At 49.0% G+C, this 20,446-nt stretch overlaps 1 protein-coding gene across 2 annotated transcripts in view; it reads left to right on the forward strand.

The window, feature by feature from the left end:
* Nucleotides 1–20,446, forward strand: part of FANK1 (fibronectin type III and ankyrin repeat domains 1) — a 91,929-nt gene that overhangs the window by 63,511 nt on the left and 7,972 nt on the right. For both annotated transcript variants that reach the window (XM_072972094.1, XM_072972095.1), the window contains exons 2-5: nt 4,086–4,263; nt 11,484–11,608; nt 18,524–18,605; nt 19,664–19,738. In XM_072972094.1, coding sequence (XP_072828195.1) covers nt 4,086–4,263; nt 11,484–11,608; nt 18,524–18,605; nt 19,664–19,738 — 460 coding nt within the window. The remainder of the gene's footprint in view (nt 1–4,085; nt 4,264–11,483; nt 11,609–18,523; nt 18,606–19,663; nt 19,739–20,446) is intronic.

The following is a 20,446-nucleotide window of genomic DNA, read 5'->3' on the forward strand; positions in this document are numbered from 1 at the left end:
AAGTCAGGACTCTTGTGCCAGATCCTTGTGTTTTGATCCTGGTCCTGCCAGTCGCTACTGTGTGACCTTAGGCATGTTACTTAACCTCTCTGTGTCTGAGTTTTTTTTATAACAGAGATATTAAAAATCCTTCCACTTTGTAGAGTTACAGTGAAAATGAAATGAATAAATAAAGCATCCACGACGGCACTGGCACAAAGTTAAGCGGCTCGTAACTGGTGCTACAGTCTTGCTGCCCTCCTCCCAGGAGCCGGACTGTGGCTTTTTATTTCTGTCCGCTCTCCCGGAGACTCAGAGCTGACCTGGTCTCTGATCCCTTGGCACAGCAGTGTTTGCTCTTTGGCTAGTGACCTGTTTGTATACATATTTTAGGATCCATCCTAATATTAACATCCTCAAATATGTGTAATAGCAGATCACGACAAAAATACCAGAATTATTTTATTTTATTTTATTTTTTATTTTTTTATTTTTTTTACATTTTTTATTGATCCATAATCATTTTACAGTGTTGTGTCAAATTCCAGTGTTCAGCACAATTTTTCACTCATTCATGGACATATACACACTCATTGTCACATTTTTTTCTCTGTGATTTATCATAACATTTTGTGTATATTTCCCTGTGCTATACAGTGTAATCTTGTTTATCTATTCTAAAATTTTGAAATCCCAGTCTATCCCTTCCCACCCTCTACCCCCCCCCCGCCGGTAACCACAAGTCTGTATTCTCTGTCCATGAGTCTATTTCTGTCCTGTAAAAAATACCAGAATTATTACCAAAGAGAAAACACACACTGCAGTACAGGGTACAATGTTGTAAGGATTAAAACACATGTCACATGGCTGTAGGTCAGCTGAGACTCGAAACAAAACAACTTTGATCTCATCCGCCTCATTAGCGTTTGGACGCCTAAAAAACCATCACTCTTACCTGCTGAGGACATCCAATCATGGGCTGACCATCTGGGTCCTGTCTGGCTCTATTTGTTTTCTGCCAAAAGCGGCTCTTGCCTCGCTGGAGATTTGCACCTTGACGAGTTGCGTTTCAAAGTAAGGAAGACGTAGAACATCATTGCTGGTCCCTGCACTCACCTTCGGGTCCTGGGAAGTGAAGTGTGGTGCCAAGCGCTGTCTCGGTATCAGCCAGGCAGCTGCTACCATGGCCATGCCTTCCATAAGTTTTCATTATGAGCGCTGAACCTCAGAGAGGCTGTGGGGCGGTGAAACTTGGATCACTTAAAAAAAAAATAAAAGTAACAATAAATCAACTTTCCAGACACCACCGTTTTCCAGTGTACCAGATCTGGACAGGGTGATGACTAGCAGGGAGGGCTCCAACTCTGCCCTGAGCCGGCAGGTACAGGTGGGCACGTTGCCAGGTCTGGTGGCAGAGTGGACCCTCTGTGGCTGGCGCCAAGCTAACGGACAGAAGTCTCTCGTCACTTGCCTGCATCCATGGTGAGTAAGGAGCAGGGCATGAGAAACTCCTGCATGACCAGGAATATTCTCTTCTTAGTCCTCATATAAATTTGTGATGAACCTTTTCGTGTGTCCCTCTTGAGACCTGGCATTCATTTGGAATTTCATGCCTGTCTTGACTGCCAGTGGAATTCTAGGCTAGGTTTCTTTGGGAGAGATTTTACTCGGCTTCCACTTACATTGGGGGTAATTCATCGCCGTCTCCCAGGCCTCGTCCTGGAGTGGTTTGAGGGGGCTCTGGAGACAGAAACGAGTTGCTTAGCAACAGTGTCATCATGTAAGGATGTGAGTCACCATGATATTCGCCAGCCAGAGCTGCTGGGATTACGTGAGGTGACACGTTGAAAAGCCGTGCCTGACACATGGTGTGTGCTCATTAGCTCCTTTCCCCACGTGTGTGAATTAGTATTTAGAACACTGAACTAGATTTCTCTAAGAAAGCCGACAGCTCCATAAGAGCGATGTATATAGCATTTGTTTTTACAGTTATTTCTTAAAATCGTATTTCAAACGTACCGAAATTCTTGAAAATCATAATACAGCCCAATGTACCACATAGGTTTCAAAGGTTAACAGTTTGCTGTACGGGTCTTAAATTCTTGAAGAAATGAAACCCTGCAAATACATCAGCGAGTCACCCTCCCCGCCCCAACCGTATCTCCTCCCTTGCCAGACTTCTTCCGGAGAACTCTGTCCCGGCGGCGGGCGCTCTTCCCGTCAGTGTTTTCAACTTTTGCTACATATCTGCCCGTTCACAAGTAATATGTAGCATTGTGTGTGCTAGAAATTTATGTAAGCAGTATAGTAACACAGTGCGTGCTTTCAACTCACTCCTTTGGGATTTGAGTTGCATTTAGAACTACTTCCTCTTAGCTGGTGTGTAGGAGAGCAATGGACTGTAACTTAGATACCTCGTATACCTTTTTTACTCATCACGAAGCACTGTGAGGTGAGTTTTTTCCACTCGGTTTCAGAGCATGCACTCAAACTTAGGTTTCTCCAATCCCATTAAGCCACGCTTTCAATAAATATAAAGAAAATAAAGTTGAGAAGAATGAGCTGGCAGGCTGCCCCCTAGTGTATCTCTGGAATCTGAGTGTAAAGGGAATTGGTGGTGGCCATTCCTCCTGGCCTGGAGTAGGCAAGATGAGGGCAGCCCTGTCTTCCTGGGAGGTGGGGTGGGGTAGGGCTGCCCTGCAGGGGGCCCCGGGGTCTGCGGGAGCAGCGGGTCAGCCGCCTGAGATATTCACTCGAGGGAAGCACAGGACCCTTTCTCACTGGATAACGAATGTGGTAAATCAGTGACATTTTTGAGGCCTGAAAAACCTCGAGGGGCATGGAGAGGTTTAAAAGAAGCCTAAGACCTGGACCGAGCCCTCAAAGAACTTAAAATCCTAGCAGGGGAGATGAATCTAAGATGAAACAGAACCACTGGATGCAGACCAGCTCAGTGTATGCGGTGCGAGCCCGTCATCTTTCACAGCAGTAGCCTTTTTCTCTGCATCTTGATTTTTCCCTCAACAATACCATCCTGAGATCCTTTCAAGGCATCTAGCATAGAACTAATTCATTTTTAAAGGTTGCATAATATTCCATGATATGGACATGTTATTTATTTGACCATTCTCTTATTAATCGGTCATCTCCTTTTTGCTGTAAATGGCTAAGAACTGTAGCAGTCACCATCCTCATGTGTATGTCCCTGTGTGCTTAGATTTCTGCGGGACAGACTGCCAAGAGTGGGATGGCTGGACAGGAAGGGTGTACGCATTTTTAATTTTAATAGATACCGCCATACTGCTGTCTAAAAAGGCAGGAATTCGTATGTCCCCACCACCAGTGCATGCGCATCCTCTCCCTGCATTGTTATTTCTAACAGTTATGATACCTTTTTTTTAAGTATCTGACTGGATATAAAGTTATACCCCATTGTGATCAATTTCTCTCTTTTTTTTTTTAACATTTTTTATTGATTTATAATCATTTTACAATGTTGTGTCCACTGTGATCAATTTCTGCAGCCACTCGGGAATACGAACGTCTTTTTGGACATCACGGTGGCTGTTTATTTTTGCTGTTTGGTGCACTCCTCACCTCTTGCCTGATTTGTTATTATTAGCCTCTGGGTTTTTCCCTTGGTTGATCTGTAAGAGCTGTTTACGTAGAACAGACACCAATCCTTTGTCATCTGTGTTACAAATATTTAGACAAATTCTATCATTTGTTGGCTTTGTTTACCAGTCAGTTCACTGAAGAATATAGCAGAAAACTGAGTTTCATCAGCTCAGAGAATAACCTAATGAGTTTGATAAGTTAACCAGCCTTTTGGGAGGGTCCATGAATGAAGTGTGACGTTGACAGGAAAGGTACAGTCTGCTCGTTGAAGAATGTGGTAGCTCACTGCATCAGCTGGGGTTTCCATCACTTAAGCTTTTTCAGTGTTCTTCCAGCAACAGGGAGGAATCCTTACGTGGATGCCTGATGTGGAGGAAAACACAGTTTGATCTGTGAGCAGCTGTCATGCCCTCAGCTGATCTCTTTGCCTTATGAAGATGGAACCCTGAAATACTGTCTCTCTCTCTCCTTTTTTTTTTTTTAAATAGAAATCACACCATCCTCAAAACCTCATCCACCTGTTGTGGGCAAAGTGACTCATCACAGCATTGAATTGTATTGGGATCTGGAGCAGAAAGCTAAGCGGCAAGGACCTCAGGAGCGGTGGTTCAGGTTTTCCATTGAAGAGGAAGACCCCAAAATGCACACTTACGGTATCATTTATACGTAGGTGCAATGTTGCATTGCTTAACACTTTGATTTCTTGATTAGCTGGAATGGTTTCTATTGTCTCTGAGAGGACTCATTTTGAAATTAAAGAAAAGAATGAGTCAGCATCATTTGCATGCATACTTTTTATGAAAAATGATTTTTGGAAAATAAGAGTTAGCAGTAACGTTGAAATCAAACCTCCTATACATTTGAGAGCTTCTCAGGCTTCTGAAATATACTAATGGTATATTTAATAAAATGCAAGATGCAGATACAGATGCAACAGAGAGTTGGGTGATATCAGTTGGGGTTTCCATCAGGCTGTTCTGTTCACAGATGTGACAACTTCCTTTTTTAATATGTATTTTTATTGACGTATTAGTTGACAATGTTGTGTCAATTTCTGGTGTATAGCACAATACTTCAGTCACAGAGGAACATACATATATTTGCATATTCTTTTCCACCACAAGTTACTACAAGATATTGAATATACTTTCCTGTGCTATACAGTATAAACTTGTTTATCTATTTTATATATATAGTAGTTAGTATCTGCAAATCTCAAACTCCCAGTTTATCCCTAACCCCCCCTTCCCCTCTAGTAACTGTAAGTTTGTTTTCTATGTCCATGAGTCTGTTTCTGTTTTATAAATAAATTTGTTTGTCCTTTTTTTTTTCCAGATTCCACATATAAGTGATAACATACGCTATTTTTCTTTCTATGTCTGCTTACTTCACTTAGAATGACGTTCTCCAGGTCCATCTATGTTGCTGCAAATGGCATTGTTTTATTATTTTTAATGGCCTAGTAGTATTCCATTATATAAATATACCAGAACTTCTTTATCCGGTCATCTGTCAATGGGCATTTAGGTTGCTTCCATGTCTTGGCTATTGTAAATAGTGCTGCTATGAACACTGGGGTGCATGATCTTTTTGACCTAGAGTTCCCTCTGGATATATGCCCCAGGAGTGGGATTGCTGGATCATATAGTAAGTCTATTTTCAGTCTTTTGAGAAATCTCCATACTGTTTTCCATGACGGCTGCACCAAACTACAGATGTGACAACTCCTCGACCTCACATCACACCACTGTTCCCTTGTTAACTCTTTCCAACCAACCGACCACCTCTCTCTTGGCCTCCATCAGGGACTTTCTTTTTGCCTTTCCCTTGAATGTGTTTTCTTCTGTCTTTATAAAGCTGGTTCCTTCACACCACACAAATACCAGATCAAATATCGGCCCCTCCTCTGAAGGCCACTTGAAGTGGCCATCCTTCCACCCAGCTGTCCCCTCTGTCATGACCCTGTTTCATTTGCTTCGTGACAGTTAGCTCTGCTGGAGTCATTTTACCATTTGCCTGCTCATTTTCTGTCTCCCCACCACTGCCTTAAGTCCACGAGAGGCAGATAAGCTTCCTGCCTGCTCCATGCCCGATCTCCAGCTCCCTCCTAGACAATGTCGACACGTTTGGCGGCCCTCAAAATATCTGCTGCGTGGATGAATACATGAATGCAACAGGAATAGTCAAGAAGCCATTTTTCTTCTTAGTCATCATTTCAACCCTTATTTCTGCCTTTGACAGCTGTAACTGCTTGCAAAATGACTTTGGGTTTCAGGAATACCAAAAACGAGATGCTGATATGGTTTTAAATTAAGCTTTTAATTTTGAGGTAATTGCAATTATCTTTTAAACTTAAGATAATTTATTATCTTTTGAATTTGAGATAATTCATATCTGGCTGTAAAAAATAATACAGAGAGATTGCACGTACCTTTTGCCATGTCCCCAGTGGTGACATTGTGGAAGACCAGTGTGGCATCACCGCTGGCATGTCAGGAGTGATGCGGTCAGGGTACAGAGCCGTGCCAGCGCTTCGCTGGTCCCGTCCCAAGCTGGCATTGTGATATATGGGTGCTGATGTGAGGGTGCCTACGAAGGCGTCAGCTGTTACCTGAGCGACAAGATCCCCGAGATTTGATGAACTGTTCTTTGTACCTGGAGAAAATATGCATTTGTCTGGAATGTCATTGCCATATGAGAATAATTCCTGGCCTGCCTACTTGAAATGGTGTTTTAATCATGTCTTGTCATGTGTTATTCTCTGGTAGGTAGTTTCCATCAAAAAGCATGAATTATGATGTAAGAAGTATTTCTACCAAGTGAGAAAAAGATATAGCTTCTTTCCCCATTTCCTTCGTACCACCAGCCGTGCTGGGCCACGTATGTGTCAGGGGGCTGTCCCGGGCGCTCCTTTGCTTCTGTCTGCATCTCCCCTTCGCTGGGCGACCAGGTGGACAGCCACACCCACTGGTGCGTGTGCTGTGTTTCCTCCAGAGACCTGGGTGCTGTCTGGCCCGGGAGTTCACCCGGGTGGCTGCCCGGCATCCCAGCAGCCAGGCCTCCAGACCCCCGGCTGGCGGTGCGGCTGTGAGATGCTCGGAGAGCTAGCACCAGCCCTGACCACTGGGTGGCAGGATTAGACTGTGCTAGTCCTGACCTCCTTTCTCTGCTGCACCACTTTCCCTTGGTTTGGTTAAAACCAGCAGATGCCTTTCTTTAAAAAAGCCATTCTGCAGACGATCTGACCCTGGGGCTGTGGATTTAAGAACCTCTTTTCGGCTTGTCAGTGCCGGTCCACCTTCACCACCAGCCAGTCTGGAATCAGCGGTGTCGTCTCTGACGTGGGCTCTCCTCACCGCAGCTAGTTTTGCGAGTTTTCCCTTTGCAAATCCCTTCTCTGCTTTCCCTCGTTAGGCTGTGGCGTTTCCCCGGCGAGGATGTGAGTAGGATCCACGTTCTGACAATTCGCCGCTGCATCCCCAGGTCCTCCAGCTGTCCCGCTCACTGGCCGACTGAACGGATTGGCCGTGTCCCTCTTGCCTCGCCCTCCACCCTCCCTTCTATCTTGCTAGGTTAATTTTCTTTGTAATCTTCCTTTTGTCAGATTGCCTTCAATGAGTGTCCGCTGCTTAAAGGTGAAGGTCACAGTCCTTAGAGTGACATGGGGTGTTCTTCACAGCTTGCCCACAACCTGCCTTTCTTGCTGCCTCTGATTTCTGAGCGTGAACCTTTCAACACGATCCGCTTACCGCCCTCGGACTGAGCCCTGACTTTTCCCGCACGTGTGGCCCAGCTGTTTTCCCTGTTTAAGTCTCCCCCTTCTCCATCCTTTCTTTCACCCAAGTCAGATTCTACCTTGACGGAGAAGCTCCCTTCACAACTCTGTTGTCTACCCTTCGAAACTCCTGTGATAACCGGTGCCCATGCGACGCATGTCATTCATTCAGTTAGCATCTCCTATGTGCCAGTCACTGTTGTGGGTGCTGGGGGTACGGTGCTGGACGAACAGACAAAAATCCCTCCCTCAGGATGAGGAAGACAGTGGGTGGAGAGAGCATGGCACCCTGTTTCTTGAAGCTTCCACCCAGAATGGTACACTTCACTTCTGTTTATACTCTGTTGCTCAAAGCAAGTCCCAGGGCCAGGTCTGAGTTCAGCAGCGCTGGGGTATCGGGTCCCTGGCGGCCAGTCTCCCGCGGGGCACTGAGGGTTTTGGCCAACTCGAGCAACCAAGTCTAGCGGTGGAGCAGAAGCCCGTTTTGGGACTCTCAGTCATCCAAGTAGGGGCGTCAAGGAGGCACTTGGGGAGGAAAGGGCCAGGGGAGAGTCTGGGCTGGAGAAGCGAATTTCAGAGTCACCAGCAGGGGACAGGATAGGAGCGCTGGGAGTGGGGGCATAGCGAGAGGAGAGAAGGGAAGTCTGGCGGCGGCGTCGGGGGCAGCCCAGCACTTACTGTCTGCTCAGCACCTGCATCAGATACTCGCTTTGACTGACAACAGAAATAAGGGTACACTTTATACTCTGACGTGTTTTCTCCGCTGTGGAAAAGCTCTAAGCTTGTTTCATCTTTTAAGCTATTGTGCCTGGACCGTGTGAGGCTGGAAGAACTGCTTCTGTCGGACACCCCAGCGTCTGTGCTGCAGTCCGTGTCACCCCATGTCTGTGCTGTTGTCACCGTGCAGGACGCCGTGGGCAGCTGTGTCTCTGGTCCTCCCCGTGGGGCCGTCTCTACTGATGTCGTGAGAACCTCCAGCCTCCCATCAGTGTGCCCAGTGGCATCTGTTTTCTAGACAATTCTGTCTTTTCTCTTTCCAGGGGTTAGGAACGTGCTGTTAGCTTCATGGTGATCTTCTGATATTTAGCAATATTGTATTTTAATGGGGGGGCACCTTTGGTTTTTATTTTGGTCTAAAACTGTGTTGAGTCTTTGACACTCAGCACCCAATTGGGCATTCTATTCTCAGTGAGCGCCTAAAGATCTTTTCAGATGCTGCAAACTGAGGGCTCAGTTTCTGTGATTCCGGTATCTTCAGGTACAGACCTGTGCTCATGTAACGGTAAAACCCACCTACTCGTAAGCGTACTTTGTGCCAAGCTCGTATATTTTAGTTTGTTGTTGTTATTTTTTTTTAGACCATACAGTTTTTCTGAATATTTATTCTTGGTTTTAGAGCTTTTTCTTTTATGGTAAATATATTTATATCAGTTTTCAATGTTTGTCTTTTTTGGCTGCTTAATTCAGATGTTTGTCCTAATGCTGTTGGTATCATTTCTTCCTTGTCTTTATTATAGTTTCTCCTTTGTTGATACATGATGTATCGGTTCTCTATTGCTGTGTAACAAGCCACCCCAAACTTAGTGGTTTTGTTTAAAGTGTAAAATAATCACACGCTTGCTCAGAGTGGCTGGTTCCCAAGGGGGCAAGAGCAGAAGGTGACAGTGTCTTAAGTCCTGGGACCCAGAACTGTGCAGCATCCCTTTGCCTCATCCCATCCTATTTAAGGGGAGAGGAATATTTAAGGGACTCACCTGCCAGACGGAAGGGATGGTTGAAGGCCACCTTGACTGGCGTGACTTCTTTGGTGAAGACAAATGTGCTTCAAGTAAAGATTGTATCAGTTAGGAGGGCTGCACCGCCTCGCCAAGGGCGGGGGGGGGGCACAGACAAGGGTCAGAAGGGCCTGAACACCCTTGTCTCTTTCTCGCCTCTAGGCGAGCTCTGCCCCAGAGGTCACTTAGATTTTGGTGCCTGAACTTGTGATGGAAAAAGGGACTCTGAGTATTCAGGATTTCATTTCAGCTTAAAATGTTGTATTTTGGATAAACAATGAAGGGAGAGAAACAGAAAGGGCAGAGGGTCTTTGTGATTCTTTTCTAGTTTTCAAACTTGGTTCTCCAGGTCTCTGAGCCGAGGTCCCCCGGGGAGAGCACATCTAGACCAGTCTGACCCCTGCTGGGTCCTTCTGGCCCTTGTCCTTCGCTCCCACACGCTTCAGTCCCCTGGGATTCTGTGTCCTCTATCCCACGTTCCTTTCTCACACTGCCTGGGGCCGTCCTCCCCGGCCTGTCTGCCTGTCTGTCCTGGAAGTCGCTCTGCCCACGTCTCACTTTGCATCAGAGGCCTCGTCACTAGAGGAGAGGCTTCGGCTCCCCCCGCCACCACCACGGCAGAGGAGTGACTCACCTGATGGATGGGTTTGGGAGGTAGAACTTAGGGAGCTTCCTGGGTCTCCTTAAACTATTCCAGAGGGTCCCCTCCCTCTGGAGCAAGTGCTGGGATGGTGCTCTGGCTGTGCCCTTGGCGCTGTGCCTGCATCTGTGAGGAGAGGCTGCTGCTCCCGGGGCGGGGGGGCCGGTGGGGCCGGTGGGTGGGGAGGAGGGGAGGCCGTTTAACTGATGGGTGAGGTGTCAGACCACCCGCCCTGGCCCAGACTGAAAGCTGGGCTTCCACGTGAGCCTTTGGCAGCCGCGTGCCCGCTCTAGCACTGTCACTCCAGCCTGCCCCAGCGCCACTCCTCACTGCCCTGGACTGCGTGTCCTCTTGCACCCATCAGCAGAATTTGACAGATTCTCATCCTCGAGCCGGTCCAGGGCCACGTCCCACCCCGGCCCACTGTCTCACAAGTGATGGGCACTAGACAGGTTTGCTGGGTTGCATGGAATGGGATTGATGTATGAGTATTTCGGTAGCACCTGAACAGTTTTGAAAAATTAATTGTGAATCCTGAAGTGTGGTCCGGACCTCCGTACGGGCCTCTGAGAAGGAAAGACAAACTAGAGACAGAAAATGGAGAAAACAATGGTGCATATGGAGTCCAGGGAGCTATGGAGTGCTCTGGAGGGAGGAGAGCACGACCTGGGCCGGGTGTGAGAGCAGGAGAGGAGAAAGAGCTGGAACTGGCACGTCCTCGTGCACCCTCGCAGACCCAGTCTGGGTGTGAGGAAAGAAAGGTTTAGATAAAGGCTTTGAAAAGAAGTACATGGAATTTACTTAGATGCTGGTAAAAGCTCCTGGCGGCAAAGACGAGCTGAGGTTTGGGGCGATACTGGGAGATACATACAACTCCGTGGACTTGTGGAGACCTGGTGTCCCGGAAATTGGGCCAGTCAGAGCCAGGCCCCTGGGCCCTGCCTCAGGAGCAGAGGGCCGGGGCCTCGGCCCCTCCGCTGGGTCCTGGCGTCTCCGCGGCTGGGAGCTCACCGTGTGCCCGCGGCTCCCGGTGCTGACCGCAGGCCCCAGACGGTCGGCGTGCTCCTGGCCTCTGGATTTCCCTCGCAGCCTCCGATCAGCTCCGTTCTGTGCGCGCAGCACCTCCTCCCCTAGGCATTCCCCTGGATGAACCTGACCATGCGGCGTGATGTGCGGGTGGCCCCTCATGCGCTGCCCGAGCCCCTCCCACCCCCCCGCCACTCGGGGCTGCTTGGGGGCTCCGAGCACCTGCCCCCTCTGTTTCACAACCTCTCCCCGCAGGAGGGCTTTGCCTGCGGTAGCTGCACCGCCGCCGACTGGACAGCCTCGCCCGTGCAAAGACCCCCGCTCAGAAAGCATGTGTGTGCTGTGGCCTGCCTGGCTTAGCTTTCAGATGTGAAACTTTGAGGACGAACAAATATCATGGGTTAACGTGATCATTTCCCCTAAGTACACAATTGAGGGACAGCTGGGTGTCAGCACTGGTGGGGGGTGGGTGGCTGTGGAATAGCGGGCGGGGTGGGGGCCTCACTTGGCCTTTGTGCTCAGCCTGCTGGGAGGGACCGGCCACCACCAAGGCCAGATCTGAACTGGAAGTAGCTAGCGTTTAAAATCGCCTTCATCGGCTCTTCCAGCGACTCGGGCAGCCCTGACTCACTGCCCCGCCGCCCTCAGCACCTGTGTCCCCTCCGTCTAGGGGATACGCGACCAAGCACGTTGTGGAAGGTCTGGAGCCCCGGACGCCGTATCGGTTTCGACTGAAGGTCACCAGCCCCTCCGGAGAGTTTGAGTACAGCCCAGTGGTCGCCGTGTCTACGACCAGTGAGTATACAGTCACTCGGAACCCATTTAAAATGTTTTTTTGGTGGGGAGGAAGTAATTAGGCTTATTTTTATTTTTTAATGGAGGGGCCGGGGATTGAGCCCAGGACCTCGTGCATGCTAAGCACACGCTCTACCACTGACCTATACCCTCCCCCTTTTAGAATTCTTTTTTGTTTTTATTTTGTTATTTTTTCTTTGGAGGTACTGGGGCAGACTCGCTGCTCTAGAGACCACAAGCAGTGGGAAGGGGAAGGTGGTCTGCCCTTTGCTCGGCCTCACCGGAAGCAGAACCGGTTCCATTTCTGACACGGTGATAACATTGTTCACGGGCTGGGCCTGGCCGCAGCATAAGGGAAGTCTGTTTATGCTTTAACAAACGGGAGAGCTGGTTTGGGGCCAGCCCTGCCCCAGGGACGTACATTCAGAAAAAAGCCTGGAGTCACCTTTCTTCGAAAACAGGCCAGAGGGGTGTGGGCCGAGCTCGTGTTCCCACGAGGAGAAACAGGCTGCCCACTCAGGCGACCTCCAGTGAGGGGTCCACTCAGCGTTTTGTCCCCTTGTGGGAAACTTCAGTGTGTGTGCTATGACTTGACACAACAATCTGAGTACTGGAGATGCTGTGGGCGAGGAAGAATGAGCAGGGCTGCTTCTGACCACAGGACAGCGGGAGAGAGCCCCACGCAGGGTGGGCGCGCGGCCACTTCGTTCGCCCAGGGCACGTGTTAAGGGTGCACATGATCTCTGCGATCGGCATTTTAAAACATTTTAAAGGTGTGTGTGAATGCAGTGCCACCTTTGACCTGGAATGTTGTGAAGATTAAAATGGCCAGAAATGCTTCTCATGGTCAACCCACTGAAAACACGGATTTTTTTTTTTGGTTGCACCAAGGGAATCTTGTGAAAAGTTATTCAAACATTTTATTCAATGTACTATTTAGCTTGTATATATATGTGTGTGTGTATATATATATATTTTTTTCTTCGACTTTCAATTGTGTCCTTTAGGCATTTATTCAAGGACGTTTTTGTGTGGCTGAATATTCAAATTTTGAGTTGGTTCATGACATCTTTGGTGGCAAACAAGGCACTAGGGGGTTGAGAATGGGGTTAGAGCGGAGGCTGGCGAGCTGTGTGCTACCCGGACGGTGTTCAGCTAGCCGGGAGGAAGCAGAGTTTCGGAGGGGACTTCTGAAGTGAGACGGTCCGTTAGGGAGATGCTGGGCAGGAAAGAGGGCTTGGCCCTGACTCTGGCCAGGGCGAAGGCGTTTGCTTTTCTGTGGAAGGTGCTGAGCTCCTGGAGTTTTTAGGCGAAAAGGAAGAAGACGGAGCAGCAGATGGGGGCCTTAGCACTTTGTGTGCTGAGGGAAGGAGCAGCGCAGGGAGGAGAGAAAGTTGGCAGAGGAGGCCCATCATGTGACAGGAGATTTGGGGGGGACCATGGGGCAGGAGGCCCCCCACGCCGCCTTTCAGCTCCCTCCCGCCCTCCCTGGCCCCCCCCAGGCCCCTTCCCAGTGGCCTGCCCCTGCACTCGGGTGCCCTCCGAGCCCCCTTCACTCCCGGGCCTGCCCAGCCTGCTCCCCTCCCAGGCAGAGCTCTGCTCAGGGGTGTCCCTGGTGTGGGTCCCCTTGTCTGCCAGGCACTCAGCAGTGTCTTACCACCTCCAGTACCACTTCTCGCCTCTTGTTTTAGGTGTTCGTTTATCTTCTTTGTCTCCCTGCAGGGCCCAGGTGACAGGTCCGTCAGGTCTAGTTTGCAGAAGGGCCTTAATAAACAGGTGGGCGGATGCTGAAAGAGAAGTCCTGAGGCAGAACTGGGGATGCGGGGAGCACCGATCTCAGCTTGCTCTCTTGTCTCTTGGGAAATGGGTCTAGTTCCCACTGGCTGGGAGAGTCCACTGAACCTGCCAGGCGAGGGCACACTGGGTGCAGGACCAACCACGGGGGCCCTCCAGTGGCCGCTGGCATCCTTCTTACTACCGCATCACTGCCAGGGCAGGGGCTCCTGGGCCTCCTGGCCGGAGTTTACAGGGAGTCAGTGCACCATTTGGAGCTCTTGCAGGAAGGCAGAAGCCATCATAGCACTCTATCAGCTGACACGGGTTGTGCCTGTCCGCCAGCTGTGCCCTCTCCTTGCGGAGCTGGCTTCCGAGAGGCAGCTGTGGGTAACTGGTTCAGTGGTCCAAGGCATTTGTCACTGCAGCCCATGGCTTCCAGGGTAATTAGATAAGACCTCCTGCAGGGATGAGGGTGTGGCGGAGACGTGGCTCCTGGCGCTGACCCTCCTGCACTTTTCCCTGTCAGGCCACTGCACATGTGCTGGCAGCCGGGTGCCCCTCTGCTGGGTGGTAAGGAGCAGGCACCTTCCGCCTGCCAGGCTGCAGCTCCCATAGGCTGTTGTTATTCTAATATCCAAAGCAGCCTCCCTTAAGGAGGCAGATCATGCTAAACAAAGAATTAAAAATGTGCACATTATATACGACAAGTGAAAATGCTTCTGTGGGCTGATCATTTGCATGTGGTTTGAAAGTGTTTTAATGAATCACAAAAGCATGTACTTTGTTTAAAGAAAGGATGCTTAACCTTTTTTTTTCCTCCTCAGGTAAAGTACACGAGACTCTTGCTTAAATGAGGCATGCAGTTTTAATCAGTTGGGCCCTTAAAAAGAAAGAAAAACAGCTGCGGCTTGTTAATTGGCAAATATTTTCTCCAATGAGCTCATCATTTATTCACTGCTTTTAATAGAGACTTAAATTCCACCAAGAAAGGTGTTAGCACCGCATTTTAATATCTGTCGGCACATCTTCAGCTAAATGACCCTCTTACAGAGCATGAGGGATGGCTTCCCAAAGACCTCTCTGCCCCGCTCCCTCCCCCTCCTGGGTCAGGCAAGCCCCTGTGTGGTCCAGCCCCATGAGTGCCACGCAGCCGCGCAGGGCGGGCGCTCACGGATGTCCTCACCACGGGCAGGATCAGTTCAACATCTGTAATTGCGATGCTCGGCATAAGCACTAGAAACCAAACCCACAAAGGCGAAGTCTGCCCTTTTTTATATCCCTTTGCGCTCGCTGATGGCAACCCCTTGGGCCAGGCCCATAACGTCTTGACAGATTCGGGGGCGGGAGGACTGGAACGTCCTGCTCACCCTGGAATTTCCTCTCTGTTTTCTGACTCCTGCCTGTGGTGGGAGTAGACGGGACTGCCCTGCCTTGCAAACAAGAGCCTTTTCATCTCTTCTGCTTCCCTGTCAAATGCCTGTAAACTGGGGCACTTTTGTGCCTTGGTTGATCCCTGTCTGGGCTGGTGCTAACCCTCTGTGCCTTGGCACGGGTCTGAGAGGGTTAAGGAGTTACTGCCATGATAGTTACTGCTTCCTTTTGCCGAAACTCAGCAAGCTGGGGAGGACGAACAATTATGCTGTTTTCCTTTCTCTTCTGTGAGAAGTCCCTTTGTTCTCAGAGTAAGTCATGAGAGCACTGACGACCTCTCGCAGAAGCTGGAAGAGGCGATACGTTTATTTAAGTGATGTTCCAATATCAAAACACCCCGGTCTTTGCTACACACGGTCCTCAAGCTTCTAAGCACAAAAACATTTTCTGATGTTTGTGCGCTGACGAGCTTCCTGGGTGGGAAGCCCTGGGAAGGGCCCCCACCGGGAGGGAGGGCTGTGGCGCGCAGGTGAGATGGTGAGGAGGATGGAGGTGGTCAGGGCGACGTGCTGGGCGCTGGGTGTGCGTCTAGAGTTTCCCTTTTAAACCCCAGGAAGCGAGCACTTTCCCAAAGCTCTCTAGGCTTTTGGCCTCTTTCGCTTCACACGAGGCAGGATTTGGGGTCCGTGTTGGTTTATTTCAGATGTCTGCTTGTATTCCAAATTTCATAAGGATGGAAGCCTAGAGTGAACTGCTCCACTGCCTCAACGTGTGTGACCAGCCCAGAGGAGGGAAGGAGGGCGGCCTCAGGAAAGACCTGGCTCTGAGCTCCCATGTCGCCCCCTCCCACCCGGGTGACCTTGGGCACGTCACTCAGCCTTTCCGCCCCATTCTGTGGACCGAAGGAGAATCAGGAAGCAGCATGTGAAGTCCTGGGTGCAGCTTAGTGAACAGGATCTGGTTAGAGTGCCACACTTTAAAATTCAGTAGAAATAGGAGGAGCTTCCTATTGTCGACTGAAATAAAACCACACAGCATGAGAGTTGTGGGTTAAGGTTTATTTGCGGCAAAGTGAGGACTATAGCCCGGGAGACAGCATCCCAGAGAGCTCTGAGGAACTGCTCCAAAGAGGCAGGGGCGATCTCAGTATTAGATACGATCTCAGCGAAGTGGGGACGTGCAGTCAAGCACACACCTGGGCAGAGGCTGCTGCTAGTCATGAGGAGCAGATGTCACTGTTAATGATTTTAGTGCTTTTCTGCATGAGGAGATTCAAGAATTGGGGTCATAAAATTTCCTGAAAATCTCTCTGTGAAGACCTTTTCTGCCAGTTTTCCCAGAGCACAGAGCGCCTCCTTCCTGACCTCCCCCCAAACTCCTTGCAGGGCGTGTTGGAGGTCAGCGGCTACAGCGGCTCGTGATTTAATCCAAGCAGAGGTAGCCGGCCAGTGCCAAGGCGATCCAGTCCTTGTAGAGGCACGTGGCTAGTGCCATTTTTCAGTTAGCATATGTTCTAGGTGATTCTATGCAAATTCCTTGTGTGGGTAATTTTAGTGGCAGTTGAAGTCTGAGAGTCACAGCAGTGGGGCCGTTTGGTGGGATAACAGAGCCTTTCCCACCACACTGTCCTCCCCCTCTTTTCTGAGAAGTAGGGGGGAAGGGAAACTTGCCATGGGTTTAGTTTGTATGGTTTTAGTTTAGTCCAGTAAAGTACGGGCAGGTCACCTTGTAGGTCATTTTAAGTCTGCACGGTGCCAGTGCAGGGATTCTCAGGGATTCTCCCTGCTACTGGCGTCCAGGGCTGGATAATTAGGGATGTGAGGCTCATCCCATGTCTGTGGATGTTCAGTGGCATCTCTGGCCTCCAGATGCCAGTAGCACCAACCCTTAAGTTGTGACAACCAAAAATGTCACCAGACTTTACCAAATGCCCTCTGGGTGAGTGGGTTGGGGGGCAAAACGCCACCCCCTCCCGCAGCCCCTCAGGGAAACACAGGGCTAGACGTGACCTCCCTCGGAAGGCTGGGGACGGCCGTGAGCCTTGCCCTCTGGTCGTTTATCATGATACTTTTATTTGAGGCTTTTGGTCTAAAACTATGTGTGGAATGATGAAAAGGAAGTACAATGTAGCTAAAGACGTCTTTAGGAGGTTGGCAGGCTCCAGCAGACAAAATTGTGATTGCAAAACAGCTTTAACTTGGCTTAAATTTATTCTTACCAGAACAGAAGGAAGGGTGTCAGCAGAAGGTCACCCTGATAGGGACCCTTCATTTTGCTGCCCCACTGCTTCCCAGCTGGTGCCTTTCCCCGCTGAACCCTCCAAGGAAACCGGGAGGACAGAGGCGTCCGTGCCCGGGAGCGGATGTACCAGAAAGGTTTGCCACCATAAGGAGCAGGAATAAGAATTTTACTCCCCATCTGGCAGAGATGGTGGGGGCCCTGTGCAGGCCAGACTGTAAACAGGGAGGTTGAGTGGTGGTGGGTCCCGGGGACGGTCTGGGGTGCGGTGCGGGTGGGAGGGGAGGGGCGGGGGTGATAACAGTAACCCTGCTCAGATTTCAGCTGAAATTGATGCTGCCGTGTAAAGGGCAGGGGGAGCGCATGTGGGTCTCATTTTCTCTGGGACCCCCCCACTTCCCCTAGTGTCAAGACTTGGCATGTAAGTTACTTAATAAACATTTGTCGAATGAATGAGATGACTAAAACCAGGGCTTATAAACTCAATGCCCATGGGGGCAGGCAGGGCACTAAGTGTGGGAGGGGCTGGGCACAGGGCAGAGGGGAGGGGTGGGCTGTCTCGGATGAGGCAGCTGCCCCTACAGTTACTGTTACCATCACAACAGGTACTTACCCCTGCCGGGCAGCTGCTGTTTTAGTGCCTCACTTATGTTATTCCACTTCAACTTAATCATAATTATTTTTTAAAAGTCAGGAAGTCATGGAAGGTGAGATAAAGCCATGAAATAAACGTCTTGACCAGCGGGCTTTTTTCACTTGGCCCTTCCTTCTCACCCTGCACATTTTTAAACTTCTGCTCCATTCTTTTCTGCAAGGAGTTAAAGGTCCCACCCCTGCCAAGGGGCCACCCCTCTTCCCGTTCCTTTACTGCTTCTCAGGCCCCTTCACCGGCTCTCCTCCCCTTGGCAGGCTCTCTCCCATAATCGGGGTTTCTCGCAAAGCCCCACCTCTCTGGGTAGGAGCCCTTCTGGCCCGACAAGCTCGGAGGGGGCGAGGCCGGCGTCGATGTCCTGTTCCTGGGAAGAACTGGACTTGTGCATTTCCAACGTTAAAGCAGTCTGTGTGTTTTGTTTTGTTTTGTTTTGTTTTGTTTTGTTTTGTTTTGTTTTGTTTTGTTTTGTTTTGTTTGTGGTTCAAATAGTTTAGTGACTCCTTGGCAAACAAAAGCAGCACATTATGACAATTGTGGAGCTTCTCATTGCCTGTAAGAGGCATTTATTAAGTCTTAGGAAATCTGAAAGGATTATTTTCAAATATCAAAATAACATCCACACAGCAGTACTTTTAAAACTTGACAACATCCCAAGCCTTTAGGACAATCTCAGTGTTCTCCTCTTAATATGTGAAAACAAGGTCTTTTTCAGTAGAAGGAGGAATGAAGTATGTACTGTATGAGATACTCACTGGAACAGCCAAGTGCCTTCTTGGACGTGATCGTGAGCATCCACTCAAGGCCACAGGAGGAACAGAGTTGGAATGAGACTTCTTTCATTATACTTTGGATGACTGGTTTCTGTCTTATTTCTTCAGGGGAGCCCATAAGTAGCGAGCACTTTCATAGAGCTGTCAATGTGAATGATGAAGATTTGCTGGTTCAAATACTTCAAGGAGGGTAAGAGGACTCTGCCTTTTAAAACCCTTAAATTTTTTTTTTTATTTTTAATGCCCAAGCAAGTGCATAGAAATGCTTTCATGCAGCTTTATTTGGTTTTCCTGAAATTTCCCATGGCTTTCAAACTGGCTCCAAGATTGGCTCAAAATTGATCTCAGGTGACTGGTGTGAGTTCCGCATAGTTCATAAAGATGAGCCTAAGAAAGTCCCATGCCAATGTTATGTTTTGTACTTAATGAAAATTGAAACCGGAAATGACGAGTTTGGGTGTCATTTTCATCCCAGAAATAACTTATGACTCTTGCTCATATGCATTTTGGCAGATTTCGCCCCCAAATGCCCACGTCTAATTCCTGATGAAATGAAGGCATCACTAGATCAGCTGTTTCTAATTCAAAGGCTGATAATACACAAGAGGAAAAAATGGCGAATGCAGTTGCTGCAGATGGGAGATTTGAAGCTGCTCCCAAATGAGAAAGGGGCAATGGAATCTAGATTTTTTGAATCAGTAGTTCTGAGCGCCTTAGAAGGCAAGTCACCTGTGAATTGAGGCTCTGTAAGTTGGGGAAGAGAAGGTTCCTGCAAAAAGCCACAGCCTCTAAGCGGCTATTTAAGAGTGTGGCTTTCTTCTTCGAGCAGCAGAGCTTCCTGCCCAGGAGGTGGGCTGGGAGTCAGGGGAGAGATGAGGGTCTCCATCACTCTGCGCTTGTGTCCGGTGGAGCTGAGAGTCTGCTGCCAAGGCATCGTGTCCCCTGCTGGTTTAAAGGAGCAGTGCTCTTCATGGTGTGTTTTATCAGATCTCGTAATGGTTTCCAGGGGAAGGAAATGCCTATTTTAAGTGAAATTACAGTAATTTTCTTTTCTTGTGAATTTGAATCCTTTAAAATATGAGGCAGGGCAGCAGCCTAAGACAACAAAAACTTAATGGTCCAGAAGGAATTGGGGTTCTTGGGAAAATGAACCGTTTTAGCCACCTGTTCCCCACAAGAGATGTCAGCTGCGAATCCACAGGGAGCCGCGCCGGCACGTTAATCCCTTTTCTCTGTGTTTCCCCCAAGCAACGTGAAGGTGGATGTTCCCAATAAGCTTGGCTTTACCGCTCTGATGGTCGCTGCACAGAGAGGGCACACCAGGTAGGGCTCTTCCTTCCTCATCCCCCAGTGACGGGCTGAGCCCCTCGTTCTCCCAAAGGCTCCGGTCTGGACAGGGGTGGGAGGGGAGGGGCTGTGTGTGGGGAACCTGGCTTCTGTTCTCTTTCCCAAACTGTGCCAGGTAGGGGCTGAACAGAAACTCAGCTGCTTTTACCATAAAGTCATACAACATGCAGAGGAGGCTAGAAAAACATAATCACATGGTAAGGAAGAGAGGTAGCCATTTTAATTATATCTTGCAAGGTCGTATATGCGTCCTGGGAAAACTGGTCATTGGAATTTGAATTTCTTTAGAAAAAGAAAGGGGAGGGATATTAATTCTGAAAAGCAAACTTCCCTGATGGCTTGCTCAGACAGTTTTCGCTGATAACTACTCTGTAATCTCTCCTCCACACAGAGATAAGCATAAATACTAATAGCTTATTTTTCCATAATAGTGATATTTTAACTATTAAAATGCCATTTGAGAGACATTGGAGGGTATCTCCATTAAATGCTACTGTTTGAAAACGTATCTAAAATGGTCACGGAAGTGACAATGAGTTAGTCCGATCGTCCAGCTTGCTTCATGGGGTGGAGTTGTGTGTTTCAATGAACGGCTCACATAAAGAGTGAAAACCCATTTATTTGGTGTGGAGAGGCAGTTTCCTGGTTTAATAATGCCCTGTCTTTAAAGCCAGCCACCTCTGA

Source organism: Vicugna pacos, chromosome 11 (assembly GCF_048564905.1).
Source record: "Vicugna pacos chromosome 11, VicPac4, whole genome shotgun sequence".
In the NCBI taxonomy this organism is placed as follows: domain Eukaryota; kingdom Metazoa; phylum Chordata; class Mammalia; order Artiodactyla; family Camelidae; genus Vicugna; species Vicugna pacos.